This window comes from Aedes albopictus, chromosome 2 (genome assembly GCF_035046485.1).
Source record: "Aedes albopictus strain Foshan chromosome 2, AalbF5, whole genome shotgun sequence".
In the NCBI taxonomy this organism is placed as follows: domain Eukaryota; kingdom Metazoa; phylum Arthropoda; class Insecta; order Diptera; family Culicidae; genus Aedes; species Aedes albopictus.
In genome coordinates this window covers 468,903,624-468,923,089 of record NC_085137.1, presented here as the reverse complement: position 1 = coordinate 468,923,089, position 19,466 = coordinate 468,903,624, and the positions used below count along the sequence as shown (strand labels likewise).

At 38.3% G+C, this 19,466-nt stretch overlaps 1 protein-coding gene across 4 annotated transcripts in view; it reads left to right on the top strand.

Moving 5' to 3' along the window:
- Positions 1–8,379, top strand: part of LOC109418098 (uncharacterized) — a 734,843-nt gene extending 726,464 nt beyond the window's left edge. For 3 of the 4 annotated variants that reach the window (XM_019692282.3, XM_029870885.2, XM_029870883.2), the window contains exons 10-11: positions 7,872–8,162; positions 8,222–8,379. In XM_019692282.3, coding sequence (XP_019547827.1) covers positions 7,872–8,162; positions 8,222–8,349 — 419 coding nt within the window. In that variant the 3' untranslated portion in view covers positions 8,350–8,379. The remainder of the gene's footprint in view (positions 1–7,871; positions 8,163–8,221) is intronic. The other variant, XM_019692283.3, reaches the window with a different exon arrangement.
- Positions 8,380–19,466: the final 11,087 nt, after the last annotated feature.

Sequence of the window (19,466 nt, the reverse complement as noted above, 5' to 3'; positions counted from 1 at the left end):
TCTTCTCTGCGTTTGTTCCAGTATCTTTAAAATAATCACATGAACGCGCTTGGTCTTCGCATTCAAATTCCCCACTCGAAACCTGGGAAGAAGTTAGTCTCCCGAGCAGGTCGTGAGAACAAAGGCTTAGTGTTCCATTACTTCTTTTTTCCATAAAAAAAAATCTACCTACTTTACTATTATTTATGGCGAAAATACATGACATTATTCTTGTAGATTTGAAGGACTTCAATATAGGACAGTTTGAATGACCCTGAATGGTCCAAAGATTTTTTAATAATATCTTGTAGACTTTGATGGTCAAGTAATCACGGTCATTATGCAACATTACTCAGTTTAGCAGATATGACTACTGTTACGAGTGAAATTCTGAACTCCAAGATAGTTTGGTAACCTGAAATATCCCTAGACGCAACCCCAGTATAGGAGAATGTCCCAAAGGTTTTTAATAATGTATAGTAGACTTCAGGTTGGTACAGTAACCGCGGTTGATTATGCAATGTTTCTCAGTATAGCAACTATGGTTACTGTTACGCGTGTAGACTTGAAATTCTAAACTCCAAGGTAGTTTGGCTGACCAGGAGCATCCCTATAGTGTCTCTAGATGGTATTTAAGATTTCAAGAGCTTCACGGATCCCAGCAGATTATGCAATGCTATTATTCATGTCGAAAACACAAAGTAATTCTTGTAGATTTGAGGGACTTCATTATAGGACAGTTTGAAGATTCTGAACATCCCAATGGTTTATAATATATCTAGTAGACTTCAGATTGGTCCGGTAGCCGTGGTTGATTAGGCAACGTAAGTCAGTATAACAGATGTGGCTACTGTGACGAGTGTAGATCTGAAGTTCTAAACTCCAAGGTAATTTGGCTGACCTGAAACATCCCTATAGTGTCTATAAATGACATTGTTGATGTCAAGAGCTTCACTGATACCAGTAGATTCTGCAATGCTATTATTTATGGCGAAAACACATAAAACTAAGCTTGTAGATTTGAAGGACTTCACTACTGAACAGTTTGCAGCACCTAGAACATTCCAGATATAAAACACCGTCTGATATTCGTAACGAAGGTTAAATGAATACATATGAACATAACCCATATCCAAATTAAGCTTCTAGAACAGCTGCTATGTCAATTATTTCATTTCTTGTTGTTCATGAAGTCTCAAATAAAATATTCCCATTTTTTCTCAATAGAGGACTCAATTTGCAACAACTTCGCCGAAGACCAGAATACTTCATTGAGTGTGTGAATTTATACAGCCTTTTCTATAATGGGATCAATATCACCCTTCTTCTAGTCCTTCTTACAAGATACACAAAAAGTCCATCTGTTGAGAGTTCTGACAGTTTTACTGCTAGTTTAAAACGGTAATAAAATTCCCTTATTGAAGACTTTTGTTGAATTTCAATTTTAAGGATAGCTTTAAGAATGCTATAAAGCTTTTCATAGATGGTTTTGATAAAAGTGGTAATAAAACTGTGAGTTTTGACTATTGCTGTTAATAAAACAGTAATGCAAATCGAACAAAACCAACCAGCAATGGAATTATTACTTGGGTAGGGGGTTCCAGGGGGTCTCAGGGGCGCTTCAAGGGGTTTCAATGGCGTTTAAAGGGGTCTCAAATGGGTTCCAGAGGGCCTCAGGGGCTGTTCAATATGGGTCTCAGTGGGTTCCAGGGGAGTTCTCAGGCGTGGTTCAGGGGGATTTCGGAGACACTTGAGGAAGTTTCAGAGCATTTTCGGTGGGTTTCAGAGGCGTTACGCGGAGGTGTTTTTGGGGGATTTTTAAGTTCTCAGATGAGTAACTCTCGCTGAGACCGGCCCACTATTTACAGCTTGTCTTTAAAAATGTTGAGGGTGGCGATTTTCTGAAAGTCCTCGCCACATTAGTAAGGAAAATGAATTTGGTTACTCAAATTGATGGACCCCCCGTAAGTTAGCGCCAAAACATTTTTTGTGAACCCCTCGAATTTGGTCAATTGTTGGCTCGTTTAAACAGTTATAACTCGAAAGTTTTTCCAAAAACCACCTCAAATCAAGACGTTCTTGAAAAAAGAAAAGATAGAGCTACTTTGTACAGTTATAAAAAGTTGAGTCGGCCATATTGAATTCGACCGCCATCTTGAATTTAATAAACTAATAAAATTATAAAGGCCAACAACAATTTTGAAAATCGGTGGCTGCCAACATGGTGAAATAAAGTTTTGGTATATAAATCCAAGATAGTGGCTGAACTCAATATGGCCGACTCAACTTTTTAGAACTGCAAAAAATAGCTCTATCTTTTCCTTTTATCAACGTTTTATTTTGAGGAGGTTTTAGAAGTATCTTTCGAGTTATAATGAGTTCAAATGAGCCAACAATTGACCAAAATCGAGTATGACTCTAACTTACGGGGGGGGTCCATCAATTTGAGTTATCAAATGCATTTTCCTTACTTTTTTGGCGGGGACCCTTAAAAAAATCACCACCAGAAACATTATAAAACAAGTTGTAAATAGTGGGCTGGTCTCAGTGAGAATTACTCAGGTAAGTTACATGGTGTCCGAGGGAGTTTCTCAGGTGGATTTCAGTGGCATTTCAGGAAGAGCCTTTTCGGTGAAGACAAAGGCGTTTCAGGGGGTTTTAAGGGGATTTCGAAGGCATTCCAGTAAGCTTCAGAGCATTTTGAGCGGGTTTCAGAGGCATTACGGCGTTTTCGGGGGTTTCGGAGGGTCTCAGGTGCGTTACAAGAGGTCCACAGTTTTAAGGGGATTTCGAAGGCAATTCAGGAAATTTCGGAGCAGTTTTGGCGGGTTTCGGAGGTCTCACTTAGGTGTTTTTAAGGATTTCGGTGGGTCTCAGGTACGTTGCACGGCGTCCGAGGGGATTTCTGAGGGATTTCAGAGACAATTTAGGAAGTTCCAGTAAGTTTTCGGTGGATTTTAGAGGCGTTACGGAGGCGTTTTCGGGGGTTTCGGTGGATTACATTGGAACCAAGGAGGTTTAAGGGAAATTTTAGAGACAGTTCAAGAAGTTTCAGAGCTCTTTCGGTGGATTTTAGAGGCGTTACAGAGGCATTTTCGGAAGTTTAGGAGGGTCCCAGGTGCATTACATAGGATCTGAGGAGTTTTAAGGGGATTTCAGGAAGTTTCAAAGCATTTTCGGTGGGTTTCAGACGCGTTTTCGGTGATTTATAGGGTCTCCGGTGCATCACATTGGGCAATGAGCATTACATGCCTGAAATCTCTGTAATCCATTTGACATGCACTTGCAACCATTTTGATTTATTGATGTTCCTGAAGCCCAGACCTGAAATGCCTCGATACGCCCTTGGAACCTCTGTAATTTCATTGAAACGCCCTTGCAATCAACATTATCAATTTGGAATGCCCCTGAAACCCCCTTGGGACGCGTTCATAAGACTCCAAAAACCCCCTGAAACGCACCTGAAAACCCCTTGAAATACCCTGAAATGCTATCAAAAGCTCCTAAATCCTCTAGGCACACCCTTAAAACGTTCATGAAACTCCCTGAAACTTTCTGAAATGTCTAGAAACGACCCTGAAACCTCTTGTAAGCCCAGAAGGCTTAAATCACCCGATCCCCTAATCCCCCTTAAAGCCCCTTGAATAGTCCCTGAAATCATATTAATTCTATTGAAATGCCTCTAAATTCCCGTAATACCATTAACGCGTCAACGAAACCTGACGGAACGCCCTTAGAGCACTCCTGAAATCCCCTGAAACAACCCCGTGTAACACCCCTGAAGCCCCCTGGAACCTCCTTTTTTTGGGCTCTCTGGGAACTTCCCGGAAACCCCCGTAGTCTCACCTCAAATGCCCAGGAGCAAGACCTGTTTTCGCGAGCTAGATTCCCTCATTGAAGGCCTGGCTTAGTTTGTGCACAACAATCCCTCTGTACAATGTTTTTTTTTGTATGTAAGCACGTTTTTAATTTATGCTTCCAAGCTAAAGGCATAAACGGAGGTTTCAATGTAATAGATCAAGTTAACACGTGAAAATTCATTTTATTCTGTTAACTATCGTATTTTACAGATCATCGAGTTGAAGCAATATTGCGGCATTTTGCATGCAGACAAAGTCGACCATATGTCTAAGAAAAACAAGTTGACATTACTTTACCTCGTAATCCTGTCCCTATACAGGGTGTAAGGTTCCTGAGTGCAAACTTTTCAAAGGGTGATAAAGGACCATAAATGGTGAAAAAAATTGTTCTACGCTAATGGTCAAACTCAACCGTTACGTAGTTATTGAACTTCACATGTTTTTGATTAGTATTGCCTTAACTGGCTATAACTTTAAAATCGTCAAACTTATGGCAGTTTTTTGACCCTTATTCGTAAGATTATTAAATTTTCTATCAAATGACTTCTTTGAATTGATTGGTTTAGTTAAATAACTAAGTTTTTTAGAGCAAAAAGCTCAAAAGTAGAGTGTTTTAATTTGTTTTTGTCAATTATCTTTGAAACATGCGTAATAAATTAAAATTGTTTCTTCGGCAAAGTTGTGGCCCCTGTTCCACTCTTCAATTCGTTCTTTGACACCAAACTTCTAGCTCTTTCTTGCAATTTCGATTTAAATCTGCTGCACAGTGCGCAAAAAAGTGCTTACCTTTACAGTTGCAAATTTATGATCTGAAAAGAAGTTTGATGTCAAAGAACGAATTGTAGAATGGAACAAGGGCCACAAATTTGCCTAAGAAGAAATTTAAATTTATTACGCATTTTTCAAAGATAATTGACAAAAACAAATTAGAACACACTACTTTTGAGCTATTTGCTCTAGAAAACTTAGTTATTTGACTAAACCAATCGATTCAAATATGCCATTTGATAGAAAACTCAATAATCTTTCGAATAAGGGTAAAAAAAAACAGTGATAAGTTTGACCATTTTCAAGTTATAGCCAGTTAAGGCAATAATAGTCAAAAACATGGGAAGTTCAATAACTACGCAACGGTTGAGATTTGACCATATGCGTAGAACAATTTTTTTCACCATTTATGGTCCTCTATCATCCTTTAAAAAGTTTGCACTCATGAACCTAACACCCTGTATATCTATAATGGGACCCTAACTTTTTCCGCTTTTTGGGACAGATTCTGGACCTAATGACTAATTGGGTTGTTTAGTGAATAGAATATTGCTATTTTCAATAGCCTAATCGAAAGAGCTTATTTTTCTGAGTAAAATGTGATTTTATTGCGTTTAATTCCTTTGTTTTGATGGCTAAATAATCAAAATACGGGCTTGGTGGTCTAATGGCTACCGCTTCTGATTCATATGCAGAAAGTTCTGGGTTCATATCCTGGCCCGTTTCTTTTCTTCTACTTTGTAACTTTCTATCCACTTCTCTCTATATATATATATATATATATATATATATATTCATATGTTCATAGCCATCGCTAGATCCAACTTTCACAGCACGGTGTCTGTCAATCTATCAGATATATGTAATCAAGCGAACTGTGCCGCATATTTTCAGAATAATAAACACACAATTCTATCACCTTACGCCTGGCATCCACACACACCAACGAGTGAACCCTCTGCCTACCATATCCCACCAACACTCCGACATCCGCATGAGTTTGTGCCACATTGACCAGCAATCTGACGTGGCAGGCGCCATTTGTTGCCTAAAAATACAAGATCACCAACACACACACACACACACACACACACACACACACACACACACACACACACACACACACACACACACACACACACACACACACACACACACACACACACACACACACACACACACCTACACACACACACACCCACCCACCCACACACACACACACACACACACACACACACACACACACCCACCCACCCACACACACACACACACACACACACACACACACACACACTGAAGATGCCTGCTAGTTCCCGGCAGATAATCTCACTGGTTCCATGTGTGAGTGCAGCTGGTCTGGCGATACTGGAGTAGCATCTACGGGCGGTTAATCAAGCTCAAGCTCAAGCTCAACATGCGGATAAGGATGACAAAATTTTCAAGAAGTCTGCGATCTACTCTAGATTGAATAATGGTGGCTTCAGAGAGGAGACATTCCCAAAAAACAACATATGGAAAAACCCGATCTTTAGCTTGATTTTGTAAATATAGGCTGAATAAGCTGTTATTCAGCTATCATTGGAATGTCATATTTGAAGATATTCCAGAGAGCATGGTATAAAAAATGTCATCAAAGCCTTTTTTTCTGGAAATTTGTCGTCAAAACATCAAGAGTAAAATCCCAAATAAACTTCAAGAAAATGATTAGGAAAATTTCTGGAGGAATGGTGGTTTCAACTTTCAGTTGAAAAGACAAAGCATGACGCAGGAATACATATTCACTCTCATTTATTTATATTTTGTTACTTAAGCTTTGCTCGGGCTTCCCGACTTGTTCTACTTGTGGTGGGCAGTCAGTGGGGATCAAATACTTTTGCCATTTTTAGATTTATCCTATAAAGCGCCTTATCGCGCCACAAGGTCGCATAAAAAACGCATGCGAGACTGCATTATACTAGGTGGGAGTTGAAGAATTTGTTCTGCGCATAATTCCCCAACGAGCTGGAGGACCTCCCGTCGCCAACGGCAAGGCAATGTTTGTAACCTGGTTGGCGGCGTCACTGATATCGGTTGTATTCCCTTTTTTATTAAATTTAGATTAAAAACATTCTTTCAATTGTTGCGCTCGCCTCCGTAGCTGGAACTGATATCGCAGATTGTATTGTTCTCTCAGTGCATATACAGTGCTGGGCAAGAAAGCAGTACTTGTATCGAACAAGCTAACAATAATCCAGATAGAGATTTAGACCATTTTGAGGGAAACGGTAGAACGGAGATCGCTCGTTGATGATGCTGTATTCCAGTTTTCCAGTGGAAGCATTTTCTTTCAGCACGGTTATCAGTTCAATGGATGAGTGGCCTTTGGATTGGAATTTTATTTGAAGCTTGTTTTATATCAATTAGGTTTGCATAGAATATGCCTATCGGTAGGAATAGAGACGATCTTTCTTTGAATTCGATTCGGTAACACATGTGTGCAGATTGCTTAAAAGCTTCTTTGAATTTCTTAGGATTAGGATGTAAACATATTAAGACTCTGGCGTTCGGGTTCGTCACCTAAATCCTCCATTGTTGTTGAAATCTCTTACTTGCACTACTCAGAAAAAGCTTTATATCGCAAAATTCAGTCCCCCCAAAAGTCATACAAGATGATCAGGAGTTCTGGACGTCCCCAACTTGAGTCCAAAAATATATGCTAAGAAGTACAGACTAATGAATGAATAGTGTTCTGGGAAATCCCAAAACCCGTTTTCGGTGAAATTAGCACCACCGAAGAACGATTCCTAAAATCACAAACCTTAAAACGTAGATAGTCAGGCATCGTAAACCCCATTTTCCGAGGCACATTCGTAGGTAATAACAGAAAATCTCCAACTAACGGTTGTTACGTGATTACAATCGTTGTCACCACTGCCGGCCGCTCCATTCACCAGAATTCATGACCCGCCGCCCGATCATCGTTGACGTGCGCACTGTGCGCAGGCTATCAAATTTCTATGAATCAGAACAACCAGCCTGCTCATCGCCAGGAATTCTTCCCATGCCCACCTTGCGCATTTGACTGCGCCTGCTTAGTATTCATCCCTCGCAGCCGAAGACTGTGTAGAAGAACCATTCTTTTCCAATGTCCAAGCAACTTGCGGTGGATGCGTGATCCGCGTTCCGAATGAGCGAGGTTCAATGCGCACGGTGCCTACCTTTGCTATAGCTAGGTCAAGTGAATTCTTGCGCTAATTGTGTGTGCGATGTTTGTCTTTCTTCCAGACGATCCCTACTACTGCGGACTGCGCGCCCGTGTGCCAAACTTTGTCAAATCGTCCAAATCCAAGGAGAACAACAACAACAGCAACGTGACCAACAACAATAGCAGCAACGGCAAGGACAACAGTGCTGCCGCCGTTTCCAAGCGGCTCTCGATTGCTCATCTACAGCACCCGTCGTCGCTGCAGTCGCTGCACCAGTTGCACCAGATGCATCCCCATCACAACCTGATGGCCGCCCACCAGCACCACCAGCAGCTGATGTGGCACGCCAGAAGCTACGAGAGCGGAATCGGTAAGTTGGCAACACTTGCACGCACTTCGAACTTGCAGCGTTTCATCCGAGTAATCCAGGTTGTTCTCCCTTTGCAGATACCGACGTCGTTGAGTCACCCTATAGTCACATGTACGGCCGTGTACCGTTGCCGACGAGGGGCTACATTCCGGCACCGCGTGCCATGTACATCGGCGAATGGGATTAGGTAGGGTCGAGCCGGGTTCCGTTTAAAAATTAATAAAAAAGCAACTAAACTGCGCTCGAGACTAAACGTAAAGTAACACACATACACGGTAGAATACGCACCCACTTCTTTCTACAGGTGGAACTTCCCGTTTTCGCGCGCGCGCTTCGATTGGAGACAGGCACCTTATCGCCGCCCCAACGCCTGTTATGGCAACACTTCCGCTTGTTTACCTTTTTCAAATGAAATGAAAAATGGAAGCGTGCGTCCGGCCTTTCTCTTCCATTCCAACAAACTCTTCATCTTTTTTCATCGGCGTACTTTTCTATACTACCCTCCCTGTCTACTTGATTAGTTCGTAAGTGAAAGACTAGTTTTGTTTTTAGTGTAAATAGTTATGAATGAGAATTTAGGAAAAGAAAAAGGAAAAGCTTCAGCTCGCGGTGGGTTCGATACGTGACTTTTTTTCTGAAATAATGGAAGAAAAAACTCCATTCAATCCACCGTAACAGCTCTAGCTGAACATGATAGACTTGTACGCGACTTACGCAAGAAAACTTTAAAACAACAAGAAAACCAACAACACGTTGACACGATACTGCCATTCATTTATTTTTTTTTATAATACGTTTATTGTTTATTGATGTAAAAAATGAGTTAGTAGAATTTTTCGGCAACCATTTTGGACGGAACGAAAATTTAGAATGAACCTAAGTATGTGCATGTAAATACCACTAACTGAAAACGTTGAGACTATTTACAAGTTGAAGAAAAAATGAGAAAAAATTGTTATAAAAACGAGCTCTATGTTTCGGTGTAAATATTATAACTGTCAACTGTTATATTTTTTTAATTAAGCTAAAACAACTGTCGTGGTTATTCGTATTTTTAGACACGGAATATTTTAGCTGTCATTTATCGTAAATTTTTTTTTGAAACAGTCGTAACCTTTTGTACATCTCCGTACTTGTATGTTTTAAGTTTTAACTATCGCCTGCAAGTGTTTACTCCTCTAGCGTTAGATCAAGAACAAAATGGAAAAGAAAAATCAAAGACATTACGAGTTCACAGTTGAAGCCTCCAAGATCGAGGAAACCAGATTTCCCATAATGCACGGTACTGTCGTCTCAACGAGGGGAGCGACACTTCAGTGAAACCAACAAAAAAGAAAATAAAAAAAAATTAAAAAATGATGAATTACGTAAATAAGACGGCAAAACTAAAAAAAAATCAGCCCTTAAATTTAGTCTTTTTGTTTTTGAGTAATGAATCTTTTTTTTTAATGAGAAAACCAAAGTGTAACTCCCCTTAGATCTCGGCAAAAGTGCTCGAGATTCCGATGTGCTTCACCAAGTTTTGGCGAAGAAGATTGCCAAACTCTCAGCTGCTGTATTATTTGCCTTCTGTTCACTGAGGTCGACGAGCGATCAACGTGAATCAATGTCTCCGTTCCAAAACAGTGACAGTGCTTCCAAAAGTCTAGAATATTGTATAGAAAAAAAAAGTACTTTGGAAGCCAAAAACAACCAATTACGATGACATAATACTCAACAAACCGAAACCCATGTACACGTCTGTTTTAACCGCCTTACTTTGGTGTAAAAAAAAGCATCGCCGCCGTCATTTTGACAGTTGTCGTACCTGTTCATCGCCGAACCTTGAGCCGGTCTTAACCTCAAAATTTTTCCGAAACTTTTACCCTCCCTTTCCCTGACCTATTGTCCAAAATTTCTCACACCTTACCACTGTGATTGTTTTGAGACTTTCCACATTTTTCTCGCAAAAACGTAAATTTGGTTAAGACACACATACACACGCACGACGACCACCAACAATCGAATCAATCAATCAAAGTGTAGTTCACACAACGCGCGCCCGCCACAGGAGGAAATTCACTGCGCTTAGAGGGGATCGGTATAATACACACCATTTGGGTAAAATAACTCACCCGAATATCTCCCTGATAATCAATAGAATTTTAAATTTCGTATCTTCTCAATTTCTGAAGCTTCAATGAAACTTTAATCACAATCCAAAAAATGATTAAAATTGAACAACATGTTTATCGCTTGCAAAAAAAGCGTGTATTACCCCGATCTCTCCTACTTTTTTATCCACATTCCCCCACCATCAACCGGATTATCCGACCGCTTGTCCGTTGCCTACCAGCACCAACCCGGAGATTCCGATCTACGGTACAAATCTATTCGACCGACACAGATGAGATCGGAATTGTCCCCATCATCCCCACAGCACAGTTGGGCGGTAGCTGTTCCAAATCCTAGCTTTCGATTCGAAATGTGAACATTCAGATATTTTGGCTCCCAATCAAACGTTTTGGCTTTCCCCCCAGAAAAAAAAAACCTCCTGCGCATAAAATTGACCCTCCCTTCCCAAAAAAGGCAAATGAACGGCTTCAACGCGATTCGCGAAACAGGCAACTGTCAAAATGGATTCGACGCGTTTTGATGCACCATTTTTAAACGTGTAACATTTATAGATAATTTACTAATCAAGTCTGCCAGGCATGAGATTGCAATACCCAGCCTACTGCTATCGTTGGCCGTTCAATACTTTACTACGACGCGAACGATCTTTCCATTTCCAACACAATCAAAGCAACCACGGCAAACGTTTGTCAGTGTTTGTTTCTTTTGTAAATTGAACCCTCGACACAGACGTGCATGCGTTTTCCTTCCTTCTTATCCCCCTCTTAATATACGGTATAGATTCGTATAAGAAGTAACGCTAAGTCGTATTTTACAATCAGAGTAACTAAAACTAAAACAGTTGCTTGTAAGCGGTTAAACAGGAGTCCTCTATAAGAAAAGGACTTCCAAATCAATTTGTTTTAACAAGCAAATACGAGAACGTGAAAGAAATTATATTTATATAGTAAGCGATGGCGTTTTTCGGACTATGGTGAAAGGGTCGAAATTTGTTTTGAATTAGAAAAAGAAAACCACACACCCACATTCATTCATGCAAATAAAACAATAGCGAATCAGACTGCCACCACCAGTAGCGTGGTGCGAATGTAAAAAGAAATAGGAATCGATCTTATTTAAACTTCAAACGATGCTCATACACAACCGATACAAGCATGGTCATATCGATTAGTAACCCAAACACTGTATCTAATCTATTCACCACTCTCTGTTTATATTTCATAGCAAAAGCAATTAAAAAACAGATAAACGTAATCCACAAATCAGTAATTACTAAAGAAATTACTATGAAAATAAACAACAAAATCCCAGAAAGTAAACACAAAGTTCAGTGCGTGGTTAAGAACCATCAAAATGCTGAATTCGACTCATACCTGATGCAATCCGGTAAACGAAAGCAATATAGACAGCACACAGTATACCCTCCAAACTACGCACAACTCCCCTTTCCCTCACATACACAAACACATATGAATGATTATACATTAATTATTATAGCGATTGATTGATGATGATACTGAATGTTTATAACTCCCAATCAAATTGTAGAGGGAAACAAGTGACGAAGAGATCCGCATCAAAAATGTAACGAAGGCACTACTGATGATCAAAATGAATTGAAAATGGAAAAGTATTTTAAAAATAAAGTTAAAAAAGACAACCAACCTGTGTTCAGTTGTGTTTCGATTTGATGAAAGAAAGAATCTATTATTCAATTTTACATGCAGCATAGTTACAAACATAAGATACAGTGTATGATTCTGCGGGTATTGAAAATAGAAGCTGGTAGCATCACCAGGAGGATGCTGGTAGCATCCCCAGGAGGGTACTGTAGCATCCAGGGGGATGACGAAGGGCCAGAATCATCTACCCAGCATTCAATTCAACATGGCGTCCAATGTTTTTGTTTTGATTGCTTAATTCATGGAAAAAATGCGCTGGAAACATCGACACTGCTTCGCTGCTACATATAATATCGTGCAAAGTGATAAGGAAAGAGAAACAATCATCAAAAACAACGATTTCGTTTGGAATGTGTAATTTCTGAAATAAGCACTAGCAACACACGAGCCACACACCCGAAAATCAGGAGCAAGTTAGGGTAAACCGACCAGAAAGTGGGTACCAAAACGCGCCGTACCAAAAATGATGTTGGGTGGAGCGGCGATGTACCGAGTTTGACAGCCGCGTCACCCCACTGGTAGCATCATCCCCAGGAGGATGCTGGTAGCATCACACACTGGGGCAGAACTCAGTTATGGACAGACAAAACCTGTAGTGCTCTGGATATGTATCCTAGAGATTTGGTGTCTTTAGAGAAGTGTCTTGTAAGAATTTTGACTAAAACATGGTGACTCAATAATTGATCTAGACAGGGCCGGATTTACAAATGTGGAGGCCCGGGGCCACAGTGTTGTGGGGGCCCTCTTTTTAGAGGATATTTTTTTTTTCATTGTAGAAAAATCCTGAAAATATGAAAAGTTCTTCGAAAAATTAGGGTTGTTATTGGAGAAATTAATCTAGCTTAATTAGCGTAACTAGGAAAAAAAAGCAATCCAAGCATAACAGAGATCCAGATATGTAGGAAAATCTAGTCTGAAGTCGATTGTTAATGAAATTTTATCAAGTAAATAACGCTTTATCCGAGAGTCAAGTATGCCATATGTAGATGTACAGATTAATCTGTATTATACAGATTGTTGAGCATCCTTACAGATTTCATTTTATATGAAATACAGATTATTGAATTTTGATTGAGATTATAGCCCCTATAGGGGCTTTTTTATGTTTAGGGTTTTTCAGATCGTGCACCGCGGTGCACTTGGTGCACCGCATATCCGTGACAAGTGCACCGTGACACTTCATAAATTCAACCTCCACTTTATTATTATATTTATATTTATTATTAAACTTTTAAATATACTTGATGATTGCTAAAAAATCAATGGAAGAAGTCTGAAACAGAACAAGGAAGACACACAGCAATACCATTGGAAGGTGTTCCAAGTGGTCGTGAGAAAAAAAAAACATAATTTACGCCGAAAAATCAGCATCGACTTCAAAAGAATCCAGGAGCATCATCCTGAGAGAGTCCTTACTAAGATATTCGCAAAATTTGTAAAATAAATTTATCAACAAATCATGTCAGGAATATCAAACGACTTTTTTTAGGAATCATGGGAATCCGCAACAACTGACATCTACAAGAAAACTGCAATGTATCTTGAACATATTCAACGAAAATCACTCAAGCAATCCATGTGTTCCAAGCTTCCAACTACAGTGTATCAAACAATTGTCCGTACAGCAATTTTTTGGTCATAATAATTTTTCATTCAAATGTTTATAACTTTTTTATACGTCAATCAAAAACGCTGAAATTTTGATCAAGCATAAACCATATTTTGAAGCTTCATTGGTAAAATTTTGAGCTAGATCAAATAAGATTTCTGAAAGTTATAGAACTTTTAGTAAAACTTATAAGATTTTTGAACACATTTTTAAAACATTATATCTCAACATGTACTCGATGAAACTTTCTCAATATTTTTTGTTTCACAGCTTATACCTAAGGCTTTCATATGCAGCTTCGTTTGAGGTTTTATATTCACTACAAAAAATATGAAAAATCTGTATATGTTTCGAGTATTATTTGGAAATTTATCATATTTTGATCAATAAAAGTGCCAAGTGTTTTCAACTTTTTTGAACTCTCTTAATGTAATATTTTTATACAGGACCTACTAAACCACATATGAAGAGTAGGTCCTATGCGTTTTTCGTTCAGTTAATGCACTTTTATTGGTGGAAAACGTTTGGCAGATTATATGTGCAAAATATGGTAACTTTTGAAATATCGTCAACTACATAAGCACATTTTTCATATTTTTTGTAGTGAATATAAAACTTCAAACGTAGCTGCATATGAAAGCCTTAGGTATCAGCTGTAACACAAAAAAAGTTGAAAAAGTTTCATCGAGTACATATTGAGATATAATGTTTTGAAAACGTGTTCAAGAATCTTATAAGTTTTACTAAAAGTTCTATAACTTTCAGAAAACTTATTCGTTCTAGCTCAAAATTTTACCAATGAAGCTTCAATATATGGTTGATGATTGGTCAAAATTTCAGCGTTTTTGAATGACGTATAAAAAAGTTATGAACATTTGAATGAAAAATTATTTTGATAAAAAATTTGCTGTACGGACAATTGTTTGATACACTGTAAAAACTTTTGGTTTTCAATTGTGATTTCTTCCGACCTCCTTAAGTTTGCAAAGAAATCTGGAAGAAATCTTGTCAGTATTGTGTCAAAGTTCTGAAAATTTATCTTCCAAAGATGTTAACTGGAATTTACCATGCATCTCTCCAGATACAGAAATCTTGTGTTTGTCTCAGGTGGCAGCATTTACCGAAAACACACTAAAAGCCATTCAGGGGTTAATTCAGGTCCATGCACTGATTCTGGTTAGGAATACGCAGACATTTATATTTAGTTTGACAATAATTCCACTACAATTCACATTTGTCAAGGACGAGCGGATGCACCTTGAAGCCAATTTCGATAATTCGACTGCATTTTTTTTACGAACCTAAAATTGCATATTTTGGCAGAAATGGATTGGTGCACCGCCAAGCAAATAATTTCTACAAAAGTGCACCGCGAACCAAAGGGCTTGAGAACCCCTGGTATATAGGATACAGATTATTCACCAAAATTTTGTATGGGATACAGATTTTTGAAAAGTGTGATACAGATTTTTCAAAAAATCATCTGGCATTCCTGCCAAGAGTGTTCATAGTATTAGATTCCATTGATCAAGTCAGAATTCATGAGAAAGTCGTTTAAGAAATTTAAAAATAGATTTCATAGGAGACATTTTCGATAAATTTCAAATTACATTTATAGCGCTACCTTTAGGGCCGGTATTGTAAAAGCTCTAAATGGAATTTCTTGCGGAATCATTGATGAAATCTATAGCGTTGCTAACCGATTACTAGGTTTCTTTTTTTGTGGATCTTAAGCATAAACATTTCTAACGCGACCAGAGGAGTTTCTGGTAAACGCGCAAAATAATTGTTAAGATCTCTTTGTGAAACTTCACGAGGCAAAACACTCATAGTGGTATTTTTAGCGGAAAATCTACTAAAAGCTGCTGAAGAAATTTCATCGGAAATCCATAATGAGTTCCTGATGTAATTTCTGTTATATTTTGAATAGAATTATAAGTAAAATTTCGTAATAATCTTTTGCAGACGAATTTTTAGTTAATTTAAACAAAAATTGTTTGCGAAACTTTAAATATTTCAGGATCTCTCGAGATTTTTCCACAAATATCTACTGCTATTTTCATAAGGAACCTATGATTTTTTTATGAGTTCGCCTTGAATTACACATTCAAGCCAGGAAGAAAAATTTGTCATGAATTTAACCATATTGAAGAAAATCGGACCAGATCTTTGCAAAAAAAATCCGCCTAAAATACTTGCTAGTTCCTTCAAAGAAATGTTTTAATAATTCTGGGATTCGATTTGAATAATTTATAAGTTTAGTAAGCGGAATCAAACTCTACAACTTTGAAAACTTTTCTTTACTCTGATAGAAACACTTGCAAATCTTCAAAGAACTATGTGGGAAATGTTTAAAAACAAAACCAATAGTTTTCGACAGAAGTAAACACGAATTTTCAGCAGAAAATTTTGACTCTCTATTCAATAGAGTTTAAGATATCTTTCAACAATTTTCAGAGGATGTTTGAAATTTTATAAAAAAGGCAGATATCTGCTTCTTTCTAATGTGAAGCACAATATTTTACACACATCTTGAGAGTAGAAGTACTTGTGATAAAAATTAAATCAAAATGTTTCTAGCATTACTTTTTTTCGGTTCCCATTTGAAGTTAGATTTTGTGGGGCCGCTAAAATGTGTGGGCCCGGGCCATGGCCCCCCTGCCCCCCCCCCCCCCTTAAATCCGGCTCTGGATCTAGATAAGTTGCAACTGATCTAGATCAGTTTCAGCTTTTTATAGAAGCGTCATAGAAGAAAACTTTCTTCTGCAAAGTTGTTCATTCTGATTTTGACATTTCTTCCGAAGACACTTATACTCTATAATGCACACGAAAGGCACAGTGGGCTACTTTACTAAAAAAGTCGAAAAAATCGATTTGTATCAATATTTTGAAGTAAAAAAAATCAGATAAAAAATTCGAAAGTTAGGTTAGCAAAAAACCATAAGAAAAAGATTATTCCGTAACAAAAACTGAAATAATCACGGAAATTGGAGGACTTTCTCATTAAAATAACAAAAAAGGTGATTTACAATTTATTTGATAACTCATGAAGCAGCAGGCGGAGGCAGCTATTTTTTAGGCTAAAACATGTCAATACCACTAGCATCGATACAGTGGGGAAAGAAAAGTGGGGTCACTCGGGGATTTTGCTATATGGGGCTATCCATAAACCACGTGGTCATTTTTTTGGGACTTTTCAACCCCCCTCCCCCCCCCCCCCCCCCCGCGTGGTCATTAGTCCATACAATTTTTTTATTTGTCCATGCAAAATGGTCATTGGCCGAACCCCCCCAATGACCACGTGGTTTATGGACAGCCCCTATACTAGTATGAAATCATCACGAAAATAAATGAAAATTGACTATTAAGATCAATTTTTTGAACTCCAAACATGATGTAAAGCAATTTTCCGATTGTTTTAAATGTAACATGCCTGGGTAATTACTGTGATAAAACATGAATACATTAAATACATTTTTAGTGCTGCTCCAACCAGTGTATGTCATGTGAATGTGTATCTAGATATGTTATTTTTATTGATTTGGACCCTACGTCTTGACAAACAAATAAATACCAAATAATTGTATGTGCGCTGCAACAGTATTACTGATTTAACAAATATCAGATTTGGTTATTGAGCATATATTCGTAAACATAGGTTAAATCAAATGAATTATCAGTACAGGTCGGACTCGATTATCCGGAGTATTGATTTTTATTTCACTCCGGATAATCGAATCACAAAAAAAAATTATTAATTTGGAATTTAAAAACGTATGGAAAATTAATGTTTTTGTTATTTTATGTGCATAAAGCAGTGACGTTGGCAGAAATTTGAATTGGGGGACGTCTATAAATTAGGTAACACAAAATTTTTATTTTTTTCCTTTCCTCCTAGTCATACTATTTTAATGAGACCACTGAAGTGTTTGTATTGGTAATCGCACTATGTTGAATTCCCCCTCTCCTCGTCAAGCGTGACGTAAGTTATAGGCGTTCCTTTGGAATATTGTATACAGTGGGACCTTGATTGTATTTTAGGCTGACAAAATCGGCATAGTTTTTTTTGTGAATTTTAAACTCCATAAAAAGGTTCTGATTTTATCAAAGGAAACAATGCAGTTAAAGGGGGATGGTGAAGGGATGTGGTTTATGTTATTTTTTGTCAGTTTTGATAAACGAGAAAAAAATGTAATGAATAGGGCTGTAGTATTGGAAATGTACAATTTTATTTTCTAATTTTTGTTGGCATGATATGCCTACTGCAACACAGTCTTCTCGGAGCTTATAAAAATTGGCTTCTTTGACGATGCTGAGATTATTCGATATTCTGAATCTGCACGTCAAACAGAGCCAAAATCCAAATTTCCATGAATTTTGATGCCCGGGAACCTGTTTAAAAATCAATTTGGAATTTGTAAAGGAGCGATTTGTCGAATCACTCCTCGTCGCAGTTCGTACTGGGCCTGGATGGATCTGTCAAACAGTTGCCCAGCTGTCAAAAGGTGATTTCAAAAACATCTCTTCAAAATTGATTTTAGGTACCAAAATAAAGTTATAAACACTCTGAAAAAAATATAAGTGGCTCAGAAAATGGTGACCTTTTGTATAAAATAAAAAAAAAACCAATACATTTTTAAATTTAAAACCTCAGTTGTGTCCTGACAAACAAGAGACAGTAGACGATAGGAGAAGTGGAACAGGTGTAGACAGCTTGAATCATAAATCATAATTGAGCGGCAAATAAAAATAAACATCACAAATAACATTTCCCATTTCAGATCAACGAGAGGATCCGTTTTCGTTGCCTTTCCGGGTTATATGACAAAGTATTCTAACCCTGCTTCTGCACTAAGTCTATGATACACGCGTAGACTGAGAGCGGCGATGTCAATTCCGTCAGAAAATGCTCAATACAAAAACGATCACAATCTCGCTAGAGGAACTCTTGTAGAAATCTCTAAAGGAATTCCCAATTTAAAAAAAAATTGTTACCGATTTTCAAATGGCGATATTTCCTGTTTTATTGCATGGAGGCCACATTCAATCCAGTGAGATGCAATCAAATATTTGCTTCTAAGATGGGAGTGCTTAATTTCTTAAGAAAGATTGCTAAATAGTGATACGCCCATACAAATTAGCGCAAACTTTATAACTAGTTTTTGCTTTTTTTTCCTTTTCTCACTAATCCGTGAATATTGGCGGGAATCTCTTACCTTGGTATTTAGATACTTTGCGCATAACCAACCGCTTAGGATTTTGACGTTTCTTGGGTTAAAGTCAGTTTCATTCTCCTCCTCATCCCTTCACCCTCCATTCGGTGGCGCCAACCGATTGTGATCCCCAAGAATCGTCAAAATTCTAATCGGTTAGTTGAGCCATTACCGCTCGCGGATAAGTGGATTCTATTCAGGAATAGGTATTGTGGATTTGGAAGAAAACCGAAGAATGAGCATCGCTCAAAATTCACTGCATTACTAGCGAACTTAAGGTGAGATGAGGCGAACTCACCGTGGTACTCAGAAACATTTTTCCGTTGTGAAAACAAAAACCAATTTCACACAAAATTCCGGACTTGCTAACTTCTTGTACCTGTGCGCTTACTGTTTTTAGTAAATGAATGCTTTTCAGTTTGCGATTTCGAAAAAAAATCAGATCGACATTACCAAAACAATTTGTCTTATTCACAGCGGCTAGCGTACCGTTTTACCTTAATCACCAACACCACATGCTCACTCACGCAAAATTTGGCGCGCTCGCACTGACAGACGCCCAGGTAGGCTAAAGTCGTGGTTGTCGACACGGCGTCGGACTGAAAACGAAAACTTCAGGGATGCATGTCGGGTCGGATGAAGAATGACAGAAAGTTCGCTGAAAACTTCGCTTCGCTAGTCCAAC